The 19,290-nt window shown below is 54.0% G+C and overlaps 2 protein-coding genes across 6 annotated transcripts in view; one reads left to right on the forward strand and one right to left on the reverse strand.

Moving 5' to 3' along the window:
- EZR (ezrin) overlaps positions 1–8,811 on the forward strand; it is a 48,624-nt gene extending 39,813 nt beyond the window's left edge. For both annotated transcript variants that reach the window (XM_059176639.1, XM_059176640.1), the window contains 6 exons: positions 4,114–4,277; positions 4,594–4,724; positions 5,338–5,498; positions 5,873–5,965; positions 7,488–7,739; positions 7,858–8,811. In XM_059176639.1, coding sequence (XP_059032622.1) covers positions 4,114–4,277; positions 4,594–4,724; positions 5,338–5,498; positions 5,873–5,965; positions 7,488–7,739; positions 7,858–8,022 — 966 coding nt within the window. In that variant the 3' untranslated portion in view covers positions 8,023–8,811. The remainder of the gene's footprint in view (positions 1–4,113; positions 4,278–4,593; positions 4,725–5,337; positions 5,499–5,872; positions 5,966–7,487; positions 7,740–7,857) is intronic.
- Positions 8,812–9,508: 697 nt separating this feature from the next.
- Positions 9,509–19,290, reverse strand: part of SYTL3 (synaptotagmin like 3) — a 79,572-nt gene continuing 69,790 nt past the window's right edge. For all 4 annotated transcript variants that reach the window (XM_059176636.1, XM_059176635.1, XM_059176638.1 and 1 more), the window contains 6 exons: positions 18,947–19,049; positions 15,199–15,369; positions 13,021–13,126; positions 11,962–12,064; positions 10,884–11,089; positions 9,509–9,775 (listed from right to left, as the gene is read on the reverse strand). In XM_059176636.1, coding sequence (XP_059032619.1) covers positions 9,669–9,775; positions 10,884–11,089; positions 11,962–12,064; positions 13,021–13,126; positions 15,199–15,369; positions 18,947–19,049 — 796 coding nt within the window. In that variant the 3' untranslated portion in view covers positions 9,509–9,668. The remainder of the gene's footprint in view (positions 9,776–10,883; positions 11,090–11,961; positions 12,065–13,020; positions 13,127–15,198; positions 15,370–18,946; positions 19,050–19,290) is intronic.

Here is a 19,290-nt window from a genome sequence, read left to right on the forward strand (position 1 = left end):
TCTTCTAATCGGAAATCTGATCCTTTAAAAAAAAAATGGCTTTTGAAGAATTCTCTCTTCCTCCTTAGACTGCTGCGATTTTTCCCAGAATCATAGATTGGAGAGGACTTGATGTCTTGGTTACAGTGTGGGGCTTAGAGAGGCCAGGCATGGGCTGTGGTCCAGACCGGGGCCGTCTGGAGCCTTCTGGGGCTGGGATCTGCAGGGTGATGGATACCCCGTGTGGAACAGCGAGTGGCTTTATTGTCCAACTGCTACTCCCCACAGGCCGCTTAGTCCAACATAAGTGAAAACCAGAACTCCTGAAGCGGTTCATGAAAGTATTTTCTCCTTTATTGAAAACGTTTCCTGCTGTTTGTAAACTCTTGACTCCTGCTCCATGGGTAGTTGCGTAGTTGCTGACAGTTAAAGCAGCATTTAATACAGACTCTCCAGCTCCGTGGAAACAGGCCGCATTCACATTCAGCACCATAGCCCGGGGGTCATCGTGTACCCATGTTAACGTGGGCCATGAGATCAAGGCAGTCAGAACGAGAAGATCCTGAGGGCCGTGGCTTGGCTGCTGTCTGCTCACAGGGTAGTGCTCGTTTTTTGGAACTTTTTTTAGACATGTGACTGACAAGCTAGCAGACTGGACTGGACTGGGCTATTTAAAGATTAAGTTGCGTGTGTGTTTTGGCATAAGTTTAACTTATGAAAAGCTGCAGAGTGTTTCCTAATCTTGAAATTCTAAGCAAAAGCAATTGTAATGCTTCTGGTTGAATTAGTTGAGCATACTTTTACTATATACTAGTTTTATGTGGAGCCGTTGATTAAAGAAAAAACAAGAAGAGAGAAGCTTGTGTCGGTTGTGTACTGTGAGTCAGGGCCGTGTTCTAGGACTGTGTGCACAGCAGCAACGGAGCGGGCTTCCTGCCCTCGTGGAGCCTGCCTGCTGCTCGGAGAGGTGCGTGAGCACAGGGAAGGAGCTTTCTGGCCGGGAATCCCGTGGTGCAGCTGTGTCTTACCACCGATGAGGATGAGATGGGGGCAGGGTTGGGGGCCAGTGTGGCTATTCCAGATGGTTGGGTCGGGAAGGCCTGACCAAGGCTGCAGACTCGACACTGTCAGACTTCTTTCATGAGGGTGGGGATTCCACAGGAGAAGATGGTTTAGGGAACAAGTCCCAGTTCGCCTGTGCACCTCACCAGCCTCGCCCTGCTTCCTTCTTCTGCGGCACTGCCTGCCTTCAGCCCCTGCACTTGGGGCAGCAGAACATCGCATTTCCAAGTTTAAACTTGCCCTGGAAAATGGACAGGGAAACCCCAGAGGTTCGAGTTGACTCATGGGTGAGGCTCGGGATTCCTTTTCTCAAGCTGACTTGGTGGGGCACCCCTGGTCCCGGGCAGTTTCCATAGCAAGCTCACAACTGAGCCATTGTCCTGTCACGCTCCCAATGACCAGGCATTTCCTGTAGAAATGCCAGTTTCTCCTCCTGCCAGCTTGGATACTGCAGAGATGGGACCTGAAACATGGTGAATGTTCAAAGCCTGCCCGGTAGTCCTGTGTGGGGCCAAAACCAGCTCTGTCTCCTTCAGAAAAGGCCTTTTGTTCCTGTGGTCTCATGGAAGAGGGAGAAGGCTCTTGGGCAGCTACCTGTTCAACGGCTTGTGAAAACTGCCCTTTGCCTGGGAGCAGCTCTGCCCTCAGCCAAGGGGGAGCCCTGGGCTCGGGCCTTCTGGGGGAGTGTTCTAGAGGCTTCTGAGCTGGTGTTCAACAATTTTATGGCTACTTTTCTTTCTTCTCTTGTATTGTTAGGGATTTGGATTTATTTCCTTGAGCTTTCCTTTTGCCTCAAGTTTGTTTTTAGGATGCCTCTCTCTGCCAGAGTTTAAAAAGCTGCCCACATTTCATCAGTGTTGTGGTTTTGCATTAGGAAGCGTGGGCTCGTTACTTGAATTTGGAAATCCTTAAATAAATACTGGTTTCAGTTTTTGTTTTTAACTTGAATCCAGAAACTAGCCTCCTTCAAAGGCAGCCCAGGAAGTGTCCTCTGTCTCCTGCTCTCGCTGTCCCCAGCCATGTGCAGGCCTTGTCTTGGCAGTGATGCTACTTGCAGTGTCTGTCCTTTGATGGTTTTTAACTGACCTTTGTTCTGAGAAGGAGTTGGTGCTAATCAGTGTTCCTTTGCAATACCAAGGGGCATTGCAAAGGTCATCACCTGCCTGGGGAGCATGTCTGTGTGGCCATCACAGAGGTAGGGACGATGCTTCTCTCAACTCTGCAGACTCTGCACATGCTCCTTGGAAACCCGATGACTTGATAACAAGTGTGCCAAAGCACCATCCAGGAACTCTGGGCTCTCAGGGTCAACAGTACAGCCTTTCCAGCGTTTCTGGAACTGACAAAAAAACCGAGAAGCTATGTCGGGCCTTCTGGGACGTGTTGGTTAGCTCCCTGGTGTGTCCCTCCCTTCTGGTTTCAGAAGTCACTGTGGAACACATCACACTGTTCCTTGTTTCAGCCACCGTTCCCCATTCCAGAGGTCACAATCTGGATGCTAGCGGCCCCGAGCTGAGAAGAGAAAGGGGGAAAAGAAGAGTAAGCAGACTGGCATTTTAAAATGACTTTTTTTTTTTTTTTTTTTAAAGATTTTCTTTCTTTATTTGAGAGAAAGAGTGAGAGAGAGTATGAGAGGGGAGAAAGATCAGAGGGAGAAGTAGACTGCCCATGGAGCTGGGAGCCCGGTGCGGGACTCGATCCCGGGACTCCAGGATCATGACCTGAGCTGAAGGCACTTTCTTAACCAACTGAGCCACCCAGGCACCCTTTAAAATAACTTTTTTTTTAACAAGAGTTTCTAAACCTTCTTCCCCCCCATCCCCTGCATTAATGGCAGCAGTAGCAAGAACTAGGAGGCAGGGTCGTGTGCCATGCCTGTCCCACATCGCAGACTTCTGCAGTCATAGTCCTGTTGTTCTCAGATACCTCATTATGTTCTTTCCAAGAAGGCTCTTCCCCTAGCAGTTCTGTCAGGCGGGCAGCGGTCCGTGAGCGAGCCTCTGCGTACCAGGCACCCCCCGTCCTGCCCAAGCCCATTCTAAGTCCTGACAAACAGTATCTGGGCTAATCCTCTGAACAGTCTTGTTAGGTTACTGTCCACCCCACCACGCAGCTCGAGGTGTCCGGACTCAGAGGAAGTGAGTCACTCGAGGTCCCAGGCTCTGACGTGGCATGCTGTGTAAACGCCAGCACCCAGTAAATCCAGGCCATTGGTTGGGTTCCCAGGGATATGGGGGGGAATGACCCAGCCCTGCTGTCGGGGGAGCTGCCCAACCAATGGAAGACAGAGACCAAAACAAGTCAGTTCGGGGAAGTGCTCGCACCCCCACCGAGTGCACGGCCGCAGGAGGTGTGCCAGTCAACCCGGGAGGAGGGCTCTACGGACAGGAAATGACGCCTCCGTGCCGTCTCCGCAGGGCCGGTGTCCTTGGGTCTGTGGGGCTGGACGGGACAGCCCAAGTAGCAGGGCTGCTGGGAGCAAGTAAATTTGTGGGCACGAAAGTGCAGTTTTAGGTGAGCAGAAGGCAGAATGGGGCTGCCGGGCCCGAGCTCTCCACCCGTGCCCGGCCCTGGCATCTGTACCTGGGCTGGAGCTAGCCGGGCTGGCATCAGGCGTCATGTAGTGACCCTACGGATGCACTGGGGGCCGCGTGGGGGCCAAGGGTTAAGGCTGAGGAGACCAGACACTCCAGTAGAAGTTGCTGCGTTGCAGGCAGGACGGGGGGATGGTGGCTGAAGATGGGGTGACTCTGGGCCTCGGTCCCGGTTCTCCCAAGGCCATGAGACCTCTTGCCCTGGAGAGGCCTCACCGCCCAGCCAGAGAGGCGGCTTCAGGGTGTGTGTGCATGCACAGCCACAAGGACACACAGTTGCTCTCTTTGTCCCAGAGAATCCAAATCCCACGGCACCAGGAACTTTTTGTCCGGTCACTTGGAGTCAGTGACTTTTCCTTGAAGTCCCTTTCTGGCCCCATACTCTGCTACGTTTGTCCTTTTGGAAAAGGTCATCTAGAACTTCGTGAAGTCAGGTTTGGCAGGAGAAAGCCAGAGTCCGCCTTGTTCTCTTGTGCAGGACTTTGTGTTCTACGCCCCCCGCCTGCGCATTAACAAGCGGATCCTCCAGCTCTGCATGGGGAACCACGAGCTGTACATGCGTCGCAGGAAGCCTGACACCATTGAGGTGCAGCAGATGAAGGCCCAGGCCCGGGAGGAGAAGCACCAGAAGCAGCTGGAGCGGTGAGCAGGGCAGAGGCCAGCAGGACATCCGGGCCCGTCAGGCAGCATCTGTGGGGCCCACACGGCTCCCCTTCAGAGGAGCCAGGGGAACATCACCTAACAGACACTGGGGGAGCATCAGGGGACCGGGGCCTTCGGGAGTTACTGTGTGGGTCTGAGGGTCCACCCCAGGAGCTGCCTTGCTGGGCCAGGCAGTGGCAGAGCCCAGGAGGGGAGTGCCAAGTGTTGCTGCTGCTGCCTCCTGGGGCCTGGACTGTGTTGACAGGGCAGGTGCCTGCCAGCATCTAAACCTTCCTGTGCCCCCCGCCCCCAACAGGCAACAGCTGGAAACCGAGAAGAAGAGGAGAGAGACTGTGGAGAGAGAGAAGGAGCAGATGATGCGGGAGAAGGAGGAGCTGATGCTTAGGCTGCAGGACTACGAGCAGAAAACCAAGAAGGCAGAGAAAGGTGGGTTTGTACCCAGTGCTCGTGTGTGCAGGGGTGCGCTCCGCAGCGAGGGCAGAGGGGCCGTCAGCACGCCCACAGCCAGCAAGGTCTCAGTTAACACAGCACCCACCGTAGAGGCTTGAGGCTGAGAGCTGACCATGGGTGTTTGGATTAGAAGATAATCTTTTGATTATCTCGATACATTCCACTCTGTGCTGAATGCTTTATGCATATTATCTTTTTTAATGTTCCCTCCTTTCTTTGAGGTTAGTACTGAGTTCTCCCCATTTTCCTGATGACAGTGGTAAGGTTTACCAGGTAAATTAATTTGCCTAACGTCAACAGCGTGAGTGCCCGAACCATGCTACATTGCCCCCTATCTTATAAACTAAGACCTGAGAGAGTGGTGTGGTTTCTCTGTGTCCGCCAGTTTACCCCAGCCCCAGCCAGGGGAGGGGGAACCCTCCCTAGCAGTTCCTAACTGCCCCAAGTATGGTGTGTGCGCAGTAGGGAACGCACCCCACTATACAGAGGCTCCCCCTTTCAGTGTGTCATAGCTTGTGGTTATGAGTCTCACCCTGGACCCCGTGCCATGCGTCCAGGCTGGGAATTCAGGGGCCCGTGCTTTCTCCAGAACTGTCAGACCAGATTCAGAGAGCCCTGCAGCTGGAGGAGGAGAGGAAGCGTGCCCAGGAGGAGGCCGAGCGCCTGGAGGCTGACCGCGTGGCCGCTCTGCGGGCCAAGGAGGAGCTGGAGAGGCAGGCAGCAGATCAGATAAAGAGCCAGGAGCAGCTGGTAGGAGCTCCCTGAGTTTCACGATGCTGAATTATGGAGAGGCTGCCTCTGGGGATGAAAAAGTGACACCTGCCTTAACAACTGTGCCTGGCGCTGTAAAGTGATCACCTGGAGAGAGGAAAGCCCGGTGGGAGGGGCTGTGCTGGGGCGTGGGCCTCAGGTGGCCATGGTGCAGTGGTCAGGGCGAGGTGGGGGTCGGTGGGCAGATGTGGTCTGGGCGAGGCATGGCCTTGAGGACGGTCGGCTGCCATGAGCACTGCTGACCAGGGAGGAGGTGGGGACAAGGCCAGTCACCAAAATATGAGGCTGTCCATTTGCAAGAGGGCTCTCCCCAATGACCCCAGAAATAATTTCAGCTGCATGCCCTCCTCCAGGCCGCAGAGCTGGCAGAGTACACCGCCAAGATTGCCCTCTTGGAGGAGGCGCGGCGGCGCAAGGAGGACGAGGTCGAGGAGTGGCAGCACAGGGTGAGTCTGTGGGTGCAGCACTCTGGGCAGGCCCTGCTGCGGCAGCCGGAAGATGGCCTGGGGCCAGGCTGGGGGCTTGCAGAGAAAGGCTCGGGATGTCTTGCAGCACTCTGCCAATCCTAGCTGTGCTGCTTAGGCCGAAATCCCCATAGGAATGGGCCTGCCCTATGCACTGGGGAGTCCGCTGTTGGATTAGCAGGAAACAAGGAGTCTCTTGTTGATTTCCACCTACTTTGTTCTGGCCACCCCAGACTGTTGACCCCCATCAGGCAGCCCCCATCGGGAGCTAGCTTTAAATCTGGTCATGTGGGCACTCCTAGCAACAGGCCACAGCACCTCAAACAAGACTTCCTGCCTCTCCTGACCACTGGTGTATACAGCATGGCACCATGGAAGGGTCTGGATTTGGAAGTCTCGAGATGGGTGCAAGGGTCCCAACTCTGCTGTTACTCACCGTGTGATGGAGCAAGTGGCCTGACCTTTCTGAGCCTCCATTTCCTTGCTACAGATGGGGAGTAATAGCCAGCCTGTAAGGTTGCCCTGAGGATCACCCCACAGAGAGGGTGAATAAATCGTAGCTGTAATAGGAAGAACTGTGTTCCATTACAGTGTCCAGAGCCTTTCTCTCCAGCCGAGCCCCCATGTACCGGGCAACCATGGCCCCCCAGGGGAGCTTTGGATATGTCCAGCATAGACCTCTGCGAACTGGGGCAGCTCCCCACCCCTGCCCTCCCACCTGTTCTTGCCCGTGCTTCCCCATCTGCACTGACCCCTCCTGGGGACACCCGGTGCCTCTCCTCACCACTCGTACGCCCCGCCCCTTGAACGTAGGCTGCGTGCAAAAGACCGGTCCTTAGGTTTTTAGTAAAAGTGTTCACTGAGAAAAGCTGGTTGCAGAATAGCTTCAAACTAAGCTCATCTCCCAGGCTGGAGTGGCAGTGAGGTGGGCATAACTGGGGATGTGTATCCAAGAGAAGTTACTGGAAGGTTTAGGGATAGGTAGGAAAGTGCTTGAGTATTGTGCCCACAGACAGTGAGGAGCTTGGTAAATAGTGGCCACACAAGGAAAGAGAATAAAGCTGCACTCTAAAATGGGAGAGTGGCATTTTCTAGTGGCTGGAGGATCTTTGTTTCTTTAATAGTTTCCCTCCTTTTTTCAAAAACACAATGAACATATATTAGAATTAGACACAGGGAAAATGTTACGGTTCTTTAAAAAAAAAAGTCAAGCTCCTGACGTGACTTTCTGCGTGCTGTGCACACGATTGAGAACCACTTGCAGGATCCGGAGCCCCACACTCGGACAAGGTTGGGCAGACCCCACACAGGGATGCTGCTTCTCAGCCTCGGCCCCCTCCTCCGCTCTGTGCTGCTCAGGCCCCATACATCCAGCCTGCCCCGGGGAAGGCAGGGGAGGAGTGAGAGAAGGTGCAGAAGCCTCATTGGGGGATTCTTCCAAAAATGGTCTAAACACCGGGTTGTTTGTGACAACTTGTCACCTGTGGGCCGGTTGCTTTCAAAGGCCAAAGAAGCCCAAGATGACCTGGTGAAGACCAAGGAGGAGCTGCACCTGGTGATGACGGCCCCGCCACCACCCCCGCCCCCGGTCTATGAGCCAGTGAGCTACCACGTGCAGGACAACCTGCAGGACGAGGGCACGGAGTACACAGGCTACAGCGCCGAGCTGTCCAGCGAGGGCATCCTGGATGACCGCAACGAGGAGAAGCGCATCACTGAGGCTGAGAAGAACGAGCGGGTGCAGCGGCAGCTGATGGTGAGGGCGCCGGGGTGGGGCTGGCCGGTGGACCGGGACTGGGGCTGGGTGGGGGGTATCCCACCCAGCTCCCCGCTGCCCTGGAGCCACACCTGACCCGAGCTGCTTCCCCTTGCAGACCCTGACGAATGAGCTGTCCCAGGCCCGAGACGAGAACAAGAGGACCCACAATGACATCATCCACAACGAGAACATGCGGCAAGGCCGGGACAAGTACAAGACCCTGCGGCAGATCCGGCAGGGCAACACCAAACAGCGGATCGACGAGTTCGAGGCCATGTGAGGCCCGGCCAGGACTGGGGCAGGGGCGGGGCCTCGCGGCTGAGCTTGCAGGGGGTCGCGGTCAGACTCTGAAGCTGGTGTTTGTAGTTCTTTGAATCTAGGACCCCCCCCCCCATCATATTTCAGTTCCTTTAAAAAGAGAGTAGTTATTTCAGTGGGAATATTCGGGGCTGGGGTCATTGGACACTTCCCTGGTTTATTTTTCCCCGTTGTATCATAGTGCCAAACAGGCCTGATTCTATTACTGCTGTTGTTGAATCACTTCCTGTTCCATGTTTGCAGCAGGACTGACTGAATTAAGGAAAGATGCCTGTAAAGTGTAACAAACTCCCTGCTGGCATGTGTGACACAAGGTTTGGTGTAATTAAAACCACATCGTGGCTTAGAGTCTGTGCCATACCGTCTTCTGCATTTAAAATGAGCTCAGATTGATTTTTTAATTTCCATGAAGGATCCATTGTTGTATATTTTTGTTTTGAGAGGTGGAAATTATTTTGAAAACCATCTAAAGCATTCACACACACATGCACACAGTGATTTTTTTCTTCTTTGCTCCTTCAGTTTGGGATGATAGTACAGGGAGGACACTCCAGCCTTGGAGAAACTTGGGTTGTTTTTGCTTTACAGAGGGCCACCTTGTTGGACTCCCACCTAATTAATGATCAGCTGTAGAGAATAGTATTTATATATGAGTGACAATATGGGTTTGTAACATTAGTTTAAAAAAGGGAAAGTTTCATTCTGTATATTTTGTTACCTTTTACAGAATAAAAGAATTACGTATTACAAACCATGTAACCATGGCACTTGGTCTGACGTGAGGGCGGGAAGGAGGTAGCTAACTGCTGTAATCAATCTGTAAAAATGATTTTGTTTTTCTTACTCTGTTCCTTGTGCATTTTAACTGTGCACATGGCCGTTTTCTATCCGAGCTTGTTTGCAAAAGAGACACGTGCTGTGTGGCTCATCCAGACTCCAGCTAGGAAGGGATTCTTCCCACCTGGTATTGTCCCTGTTACCACAAGAAGAACCTGTTCTGACCTCGCCAGTTCTCCGCCACATCCTTGAAAACCTGTCAGAATGTCAGAGCACTCACGCCACTGGCTCCTTTCCTGCTCGGCTGTGTCATTTCCTTTTCGGCTAAGAGCCGTGCGCAGATGAGCCCCGCACCACCGACTAGAGAAATAAAAGCTGTGCAAGGCAAGAGGCGGCAGTGGGTGTGTCCTTGCGGGTGTTGGGGCGAGGCGGGGTGGGGGACCCTCCTGCGGGCTCTCCCTGGACCTGGCTGCTGATCGCCCTGAATGAGGAGTCCAAGTGTGGAACGGGAGGGACCAGATACCCGCCAGGCTCCTCTGGTTCTTCCAGTGCATATAACAAGTCCGTAATTTTCAGTTTGATACGAACTGGGGGACCGAGATCATGAACATTTACTGAAATCTGGCCCTTTTCCACGTGTGTCAAAGCACAGAAAAACAAACGGAGACATATTTATAGAACAAGTGCTCTGTTTGGTGTCAGTACAGAGGGACATGGAAGAACGTCTGGGCTCCGTGACGGAGCTGCAGGCGGCAAGTGTCCAGGCCCATGTCCTCAGCCAACCTTCGGCGGGCGGCACTTGAACTTCTCACCGCAGACTGAACCCTGGCTTCAGTGCAGGGTGAGTGTCATGTCTGTCCACAGATTGGGGCTTTCCAGAACTTTCTGCCACTGATGTGCTGACTCTGAGCATGAGTCCTCACCGGCTACTTCTTCCTCTGTGAAGAGGGTGAAGCAGCAAATTAGTAATGGGTGATACGCATACCCCCTTACCAGCTGCCTTCTCGGCTTAAAATGACCAACTTTTGTAAAAGTATTTTAATCTCAAGACCACATGAAAATGCCAACCACTGGTGAGGAAGAGCAAACCCTCCTTCACCCCAACACCCCAACTCCATACTCAGAACCGGACACACACCGTCCCTGAATTCTGTGCAGCCTCAAGAGCCCAAAGCTGCTGCCTTTCCTACAGTTTGAAAGAAGACATTTTTGGGGGGTTAGCTCTTCAAGAAGTGGACTTGAACATCCTAACACGAGGATGGCAGTGGTTTGGCAAGGTGGTCTCAGACCTGGGGCCAGATTTGCAGACGGAAAGGAATCCCTTACACGAACGGGGAGTGTGTCCTTATTTTTAAAGATTTACCCACTTATTTTAGAGGGAGAGCACAAGCAGGGGGAGAGAGGGGGAGACCTGCGGACTCCCCACTGAGCGGAGAGCCAGACGGGGGGCTGATCCCAGGACGCTGAGATCAGGACTTGGAGGAAGCTCAGCGGACTGACCGCAGAGGGGTCTCTGGAGAGTGAATCTGGCTTGTCTTTGGAGGTCCTGGACACGTGCTTGTGTTTTTGGTTGGCCCGGTGTTTTGAGGGGCACCACTGGTAGACAGGGACCAGGTGAGCAGCCCTCCCCACAAAGGGCTCTCCCCGACACGATGCCAGCAGCACCCCAGCTGAGCAGCACTGAAAAGCATCACCCTTTTGTCCCGCTCTTAATGAAATACTTCTGAATTGCCATGTTTGGATTAAGATATTTTCTTTTAAGAAATTAATCCTTTTATGATTGACGCCAGAGACAAAAGCAAACTGTACCCTGGCCATTTTGAGGCCTGTAATTTTTGTTTCTTAGCAGATGTAAATCTGATGTAAGTGGCTGAAACACTTGGCTGTATTACCGCTCCATGCGGCAGCCTCCAGTTACGGTGAGAGAGGCGGTTTCCAAGCCAGTTAAATCACCTGCCAAGGTGGAAGCATGACTGTCTTTTCAGTGGTCACCATGTAAGATCTCTGTAAAGGATAAAACATGCCACTTAGGCCCGATAATCTTACCAGAACTGAGCCTGGTTTCTCCCAGCAAGCGGTCATTCACACCAAAGATGGCCTGGTCCCAGACACTTAATTCCAGGCTGGACTGTCTCAGCTGGGAAGGGCTCACGCCATTGAACACGAAGGAGTGCTTCCACTGGGGACAAGCTTGCTTCTTCGCGACTGGGGACTTCAGTTTCAGTTTCTGTTGGTCTGGCAGAGTGAGACAGCTGCCGGAGGGAGACAGTGGCTGTGGAACACCGGCCCTGCCCGGCCCCCTCCCCTGGTGGTGCTGGCCGTTGTGGAACCAAGGGCTAGATCTACTCCCAAAGAAAAATTCTAAGGAGTGAGAATGCAAATCCCAAGATTGGCCATGTGACCTCTCCCTAGGATGTTCCGGATTTAGGGCTGAATTCACCAGACGCAGGGATCCCAGGCCACTGTGCCCTTTGTCCTAAACCCCTTCCTTGACCACCAGGCAAAGCATGGCTTAGACTTAGACCTGCTACTTAGGGACCAGGACTCTGCACACACATTCTCTCACTTTAACCCTGTTCTCAGGAAATGAGAAAGGCCACATAACTTGCTCAAGGTCCTACAATAGTGGCAGAGTGAGGACAGGAATGCAGATCTTGGCATGGTAAGCCAGCCTTTCCCATTATGTCACTCACCAGGGACACAGTAGTTCTGTATAATTAATGGTGTTTGCTTGACTTTTGGAGACACCAACAACACCCCGACGGTAAGAATGGCATAAGCAGAGCCTACCTTACTGTTCATCCAAGAGGAGATGCTCAGACAAGGGAACAGTACCAAGCACACTGCTTTCTCCAAGCTCTGAGTCAGAAAATGCCGTGTAGTAACAAGGACCTAAAAGCTCTGGGTTTCAGGTTAAACTAGTGTTCTGCATCTAGCCTCAGCAGGACTAAATCCCACGAATTATTGGAAATCAGAGTCTAACACACTGTGTTGGATTTTCAGGGAAAAGCTAAGATACAAGTTCAGAATGGCTTGCACTTTTTGGTGTTTGCTGTAGTTTCTAGGACCATGTTGTCTATATGTACAGATGATCAGCAATCAGTTGATGACATATTCTACTTACCCCTTAACAAATGAGTTTAGGGTGCCATCTGACCGCACCGGCAAATTCTTGGCTCCCAGCACGACCAAACAAAGCTGGCCATTAGGGGATGGCCCATCTGTCCCTGGAAGGAAAGCCGGCATTTGCTGTGAGCCCTGCTTCACATAGAGCCTGCAATGCCATCACCCCAAAACTGACAGCAGGAGCCTGTATGACAGCCTTGAGAGCCCAAGAGATCAGACAGGAAGAGTTGTCTGTCTATGGGGGAAGGCGCTGCCGGCGCTGCCCACAAGCTGTCCCCCTGCAAGGCCAACACGGTGATGGGGGGGTGGGGGGCGCTCCCTAAAATCCTGAGAAGCTACAAAGATAACAGGGAGCTGTGGAGAGGAAGGATGTAGAGGTTTTAGTCACGGGCAGGCAGTGGTTTTGGGGAAAGGAGGGGCCCCAAGACTCCTAGGGTGCTGGCCACGGGGGGCCCCGTGAGCTCTGGCAGCAGACTCTTCCTCTTTCAGGGAAATACGAGATCACTGAATAGATCACGGGATTCTGTGTTTTTTCTTCTTCTCTTCCACAGACTCCACTTTCTGTAGTAAAATCTCCCATTAGGTCCTCAAGAGCCTGTCCTTGATCCCTTCTCTGGCTGGGCAGCAGCTCATGGAACTTGGGAGCGGGGACGCATTCGCTCGGCGCGGCAGGCCCCTGCGCCCCGCCTCGAGATGCGCTCTCGGTTCCCAAGGAGTCCCCCTCCCAACTAAGGCAGGTGGCTTTGGGAGCGCTCCCTCTTCCAGAGGGCCAGCAGCGGGACTGTCCGAGCCAGGCCCCTGGGAGGAAAGCCCCCGAGCTGGGGTCCTAAGAGCCCTCTAAAGTGGGTATCAAAGGCCTGGACTGCTCTGGTCCCTTGTTCCCTTCCAAACCACGGGTTCCAAGAACCCACTTTCCAGGCTGAGCTTTACAAATCTTGGCAAGTTACTGGAGCGCCGCAGGATTAGTGGGTGGCAGCAGGGAAGCCCTCAGCCCACCTGCTGTTCAGGCTTTGGAGATAGTGACAGATGGACATTCGTGGGGCTGGAGGCTGCCTACCTTCTTGGGTCTCCTGGAGCTTTCTGGGCCCTGTAGGGAAGACCAGTTTGGCCCGGACTGCAAGTTCTCCATTATTGGAAAGAAAGCTCTCTTCAAGTTTCTCTGCCTGGAGGAAAGAGTCAGAACTCAGAGGCGGGATTCCTCAGCCCCAGAACTTTTTGGGCTCCTCTGATTGCCCCAGCTCTGTCCCTAAGTGCCCCACATCCACTCCACCCCCACTCACTTTGCAGGCCAGCGAGTGCCATGGGCTGGAGTGGATGTGCCCATGGCAGGACTGGTCTTTCTTCCACCCTGTGCCTTGAGGAGGTGAGGGGTACTCAAAGGCTCTGGCACATTCCCATAGGATAGTCCTAAGAAAACTTGCACCTAGCCAGAGTTTGAAGAAGGTGAATAAAATCGAGCCTCTCGGGGCACCTGGGTGGTTCAGTGGGTTAAAGCCTCTGCCTTCGGCTCAGGAAATGATCCCAGGGTCCTGGATGGAGCCCCGCATCGGGTTCTCTGCTCAGCAGGGAGCCTGCTTCCTCCTCTCTCTGCCTGCCTCTCTGCCTACTTGTGATCTCTGTCAAATAAATAAATAAATCTTTAAAAAAAAAAAAAAAAATCGAGCCCCTCTAGCTCAGTGGACTCAGCAAGGACTCCTAGGAGAGGGCGGGGCTGGCCTCTGTCTGCTCTGCAGTGACTCTGCTTGGGCTCCTGACTGCCTCCCAGGAAGGAGGCTGGCCCTCATGTGCCAGATGAATAAAGTTGCCTCTACCCTCAGCTTCAGCAACCCTGTGCTAACCCCATGGGCTCCTCCTCTAGGGGCCGAGGGGGCAGGCCTGTAAGCAGAACACTCCCAATCCAGCCAGAGGGTCTATAGCTGGTGTTAGGAAGGGTGTCTTTCATCCTGGCACCTTCTGCTCCTCTTCCTCTTCCCAGCAGCCTTGTGGCAGGCTAATCTTGTCCTGAGCAAAGGCCCTAGAGGGAACAGATGGGCAGGGCACCCAAGTATAGGATCCTGGGGGAAAGCACACAGGCAGGGAAAATCATGAAATGTGAAAATCAGGAAAGCCTCCATGGAGGAGTGAGATTTCAGCTAAGTCTTAGGCACACCGTGTCTGGAAGAAAGCATGCCAAGTAGACAACCCAAGTGGGAGCCCGAGGACAGGCTCTGAGGAAGGGTCAGTCCGGGGGCCCGGAGGTGGGGCCGGGGCTGTGCAGAGCAGTGTAGAGGGAAAGCGACAGGAGGGGTGGGACAGGGCACCTCCCGGGCAGGAGAACCTTGGGCTTGACAAGAGTGGAGCCGGAAATCAGAGACCTGGCATCATCTCCCTGGCTTCAGAGAGGACGGGGAAGGGGAGACGGCACACAGAACCTGGCCCAGGCCTGGGCCAGCCTCAGCCTCGCTGCCAGGCTTTGCTGGGACTGGCGCAGCGTCCTCATTTCTTAGGAGATGACGGAGCCCGCGCTTCCTCCTCCCTCATGATCTCATCCGTCCTCTCTCCCAATCTCGGATCTTGGCAGAGAAAGTGCAAAGCAGTTGCTCCAAGAAGTGCCAGCTTTCTCCCCAGGCTCTCCCCTTACCGGCACAGCCTGGGAGCAGACCTAAATCAGCCAGCTCCTCCTCCCCAGGCCTCCCTGGCGGCCCGCCCTGAAATCCCTGGCGGTCAGGGCAGCCGGGCCCTCCTGACAGCATCTGGCCCAGCTGTTCTCAGCTGTTACTGCTCTGGGAGCGCCCGGGGCAGGCATGTAGAAACCAGAGTGGCCCGCACGACCAGGGCAGGCTGACCTGTGCAGGCCGTAGACTCCAGTGGCGGCAGCAGTGAGCCCAGGAACCAAGTGACCCTAAATTTGGGGAGAGGAGCATGTGGGCCCACAGGGCCATCACAGGAGGCCTAACCCCCTAGACCTGACCCAGGCTGGTGCTCAGGCTACACTAGGAAGGGGCTCTTGGGTACTTGAGCAAACCTGAGCAGGAAAAGCCCCCTAACCACCTCCCTGCCCAGGAGAGCCTGGTGCGGAGCCTTTCCTCCCTAAGTTCCTACTGAAGAGTCCCAGCCGGGCAAGTCTAAGGCGTCCCAGGGTAGGTTTTCTCTTCTCAAATCCCTTTGAGAAGGGAGTTCTGCTTTCCTGGGCCGCGGGTTGGGGGGCGGGGATAAGGGGGGTGGGGGGATGGCTCACTATCAAACCACACCGCACCTTGGCCCTCAGTGGATACCAGCAGAAGCACTGTGTTGCGCTGTCTTTGAAGTCCCATGTGGCCAGAGGGATGGTCACCTCTCCAAGAAACACCCTCCGGGCGAGCGTGCCCAAGTGCCACACAGAGACCTGCAGCCTCCGGGTCCCCAGCTGCCAGGGCTCCACCTGGTACTGCAGAGGCAGAAGAGAAGCGGTCAGTCTGGTTCTCGGCCCCCAGCCCCCAGGCCCGCAGCTCCCCCGGGACCCGCAGCCCCCTGGGACACACAGGGGCCTTCTTCCTGCTGGCTGGAGCCAGCATCTCGGTGAGGTCAGGGTGGGCTGTGCAGCTTGGAGCGGTGTTGGGGGGTGGTCTCTGCTTTCTCAGTCACAGAACCACCTCCTCCACCAGCCCTGTGGCCGTGCTCCACCTGGGGGAAGGGCTGGGCACCAGCAGGGTCCCTTCCCACAGTCCAGACCTGCCCCCTAGGCAAGGAGGAAGCCTCTCCTCCAACCGAAGCCAAGCTCTGTCCCAGCTCAGGATCTGAACGTGCCTGGCCTGGGCTGTCCAGAAATACTGAAAACTAGGGTTTTGGTTTTGGTTTTGGTTTTTTAATGTAAAGCCTGAGTTTTTAGCATGGGCATTTGCCTAGACAGACAACGCATGGAGGGCAGGCAGGCCCGCGCAGGCACTCAGGGTCCCCCAGAGCTGTTTCTTCACTGTCCCCCCGCAGAGGAGTCTCAGCGCAGTCAGAGGACAAGGAAGTTCCCGGCTCCAGCCGAGGGTGGGTCTCTGCTCCCACAGGGACTAGAGGTCAAGGCCCTGGCTGGGGGAGAGTGCCCGTGCCCTTCCCGAAGGCCAGGGGCACAGCCCAGCTTCCCAAGAGCTGCTGCCTCCACTCAGCCTCTGTGAGCGTGTTCCAAGTCTATCCTTCGGATTTTCTCAATAACGAAAAAAAGGTTCCACTTTACTGAAAGCTTGTTTCCTACCAGGCTTTCGGTTACATCGCTCCTTCGCCTCCAGGAGCGTCCGGAGGTCAGCGTCAGCAATCACCAGTCTCCCGGGGAAACACCCCGGCTCGGGTCCGAAGCTCTCTGCTGGGGTTAGCATCCTGGTTCCTCCCGGGACCGCCTGTCACGCTGTAAGGCGGGACCCTCGCCCCCCCCCCCCCCACCCCGAGAGCAGCCACACCGGTTGCCTGAGACTCCTCTGATGCCCCCAGTGGCTTTCCACAGGCATGTGGAGAGGTTCCCTCCGTCTCCCAGCCAGCGACAGCCGGCAGCCGGGTCTGCCCGGACCTCCCCCAACACACAGGCCGGCGAACCCCCCCCCTGGCCAGGCTGCCTTGCCCACTTGCTCCTCCTTTTCTTCCCTCTGGGTTATCTGCGCCCATTGTGGGCCGAAGCCACATCCCTCTACCGCCTTAGGCTGATCTGCAGTCCGTTTCCCTCAAGTCCATGGCCCATTGCTTTTTTTTTTTTTAATCTATTTTTTTTTTTTTTTTTTTAGATTTTATTTATTTATTTGACAGAGAGAAATCACAAGTAGTCGGAGAGGCAGGCAGAGAGAGAGAGAGGGAAGCAGGCTCCCTGCTGAGCAGAGAGCCCGATGCGGGACTTGATCCCAGGACCCCGAGATCATGACCTGAGCCGAAGGCAGCGGCCCAACCCACTGAGCCACCCAGGCGCCCCAATCTATTTTTTCTTTTTAAAGATTTTATTTTTTTTTAGTAATCTCTATACCCAATGTGGGACTTGAACTCACAACCCTGAGATCAAGGGTCGCACACCACCCTCTCAGTCAGGGTCCCTGTCTGACTCTGCCCTGCATTCCTCTCTCCGTCTGTCTTTAAACTCCGAGTTACCCAGTTGCTCCCTTCACGGCCGCACGGCCAGTCAGCTGCTCAGGCCACCGACTCGGGCGCTGCACCTGCTCCCCTGAGAACGCACTGTTCCAGGGAGGGTCGCTGCCCATCCCCCATGCCCACCCTCCTGGGGCCCCCGCATCCTCTGCGTCCACCTGTGCTGGGCGCAGCCCTGTCCTCCGCTCCCTCAGAAGTGCAGGTGTGTCTCTCAGGGGTCCTTGCACTCGAGTGGCCCCCCTCTGACAACAGGACTTCTTCTGGCTGACTGAATCCCTTTGTTTAAACATCCTTTGTTTAAACCATTTCCCCATCGCGATCCCAGCAGGCTGTGGGGTTGCCACCACCTCTCCTAAGCTCCCAGCCCTACAAACACAGACACCAGCTCTGGTGTCACATCTCACCCTTCCCAGGCCCCCTGTGGTGGTCTTCACGGGGGTGCCAGCTCCCCAGGGGTGCGGGAGGCTTCCCATGGCACTCCCCCTAGAAAACCCGGAGGATCAGTTTCTAAATTTTAGACTAGATGAGGGACGTGGACTCTCTTCAGTGTATCTAGAAAGTTCTCCGGGACGACTGAACTATCCACGATGTACTGGATAAAAACCGATGGATAAAAATTTTAGGAGATGTCTTTTAGATTCTGCCTGCATTTTAAATCAGGTAGTAAAAACTATAAACATTAAAAAAAAAAAAAACCTTAAAAATCAAACCATATAATATCTAAGATTCACACTCAATCCTCAACTTCAACTCATTTCATAAATGTGAACTATTTGTTTCCCTGTTGAGTACAAAACACCTTCATTAAATGTACAATGAGTGATTCTGGATATGAACTTAAAATGTGGGAGGGGGCACACAGCTTTTCAAAACTCAGCAGATTCGTGAGTAAAACCACAGGAAGACCAGTGTCTACTGACTTGCTTCCCGCGGGTTCTCAGACGGTGATCTCTTCGGCCCTGCCCACGTCTGTTGAATCACAGTCTTTTTAAAAAATCCTTGGGGGGAGTCCCAGGACCATAAATCTTGTGAAGGTCTCCCAGTCCATCACGAGCTAGAGCCGTACTTAAAAATACTCTCTAAGCCTCAGTTTCCCTGTTGGTAACCGAGGATTCCTATACTTAGCTCAGAGGGCACAGAAAGCACTTGGCCACAGCAGGGAGGGACACAGAAAACAATGGCTTTTATTATTTAACAAATGGGACTCCCGCCAGCTGGCCAGACAGTCCCCCCGCTGGGGGTTCAGGAATGCCCCTACTTGCCAAGGAAGGCAAACCAAGCCCTCTCCTTGTGCAGTCTTGACACATGGGGTTGCTGGGCTGCGCAGCCCTGACCGGGTATGTCCCTGAGCATCTGGATGGTTCTTCCACACCTACCTCTGCCCCACAACCCAAACCCTATTTCTTAGCACCAAAGAAAGTGAAAACCCAGACAATTCCTCTATAAAATGTTTTTCATAAGTGGACTATTTATTTTTCATAAAAGAAGAAGCAACCTAGGGCTGCCCGATTATTAGAAGAAAGAAGCACTTTCGTGAAGATAGTAACTCGGTAGTCGACAGGGGAGCCTGCTTGAGAGCACCTCTCTGAGAGTCATAAAAATTCAACAGGACAAACGGATTTTAGAGACTGAGAGGCGGCCAGGCTCTTCCTCACCCCTTTCTCAGTAATCATTAATCAAGGGCCATTCTCAAGCCCGCCAGACTCGGCACTTTTCCTGTACAAAGGCTGAAATTTATTTTCTACCAAATTGCCACTGATTGACAGAGCCCTACAGAAACATATAAGTGTCTGTGCTTATATTTAACTGACTCAAGAGTTTAGAGGAACACTCCGCTGGACTCCGGCCCCGGGTGCCCAGCCTGGGACGGGCAGACTTTGCACATGAATATTTGTTTGTCCAGCCAGTACCTTCAAGGTCTCCTGGAAGGTTGGGTCCACCGTGTTCTTCTGGACTCCAGTCTTGCGCTTTCCCTGGGAGGATCTGTCAGGCAGCAGATAGGTCTTGACGTACCTAGTGGTCAGACACAGACAGGTCAAGGTGATAGCTCAGTGAGGGGTTGGGGACGGTGTGGGCCGGGGGACAAAGGGTTCAGGAGGAGAAGGATCAGACCTCAGCATTCTCTTTACCCTTCTTCCCATGGCACTGGGGGTTGACAAAAAGGGCTTGGTGGGGAACAAGGCTAGCATTGGGTACACACCTTCTGGCTTACTCAGTCTTTGGCCAGAATCCTCTGGAACATTCCTGGAGGTGT

The sequence above is a fragment of the Mustela lutreola genome, chromosome 6 (assembly GCF_030435805.1).
Source record: "Mustela lutreola isolate mMusLut2 chromosome 6, mMusLut2.pri, whole genome shotgun sequence".
Classification (NCBI taxonomy): domain Eukaryota; kingdom Metazoa; phylum Chordata; class Mammalia; order Carnivora; family Mustelidae; genus Mustela; species Mustela lutreola.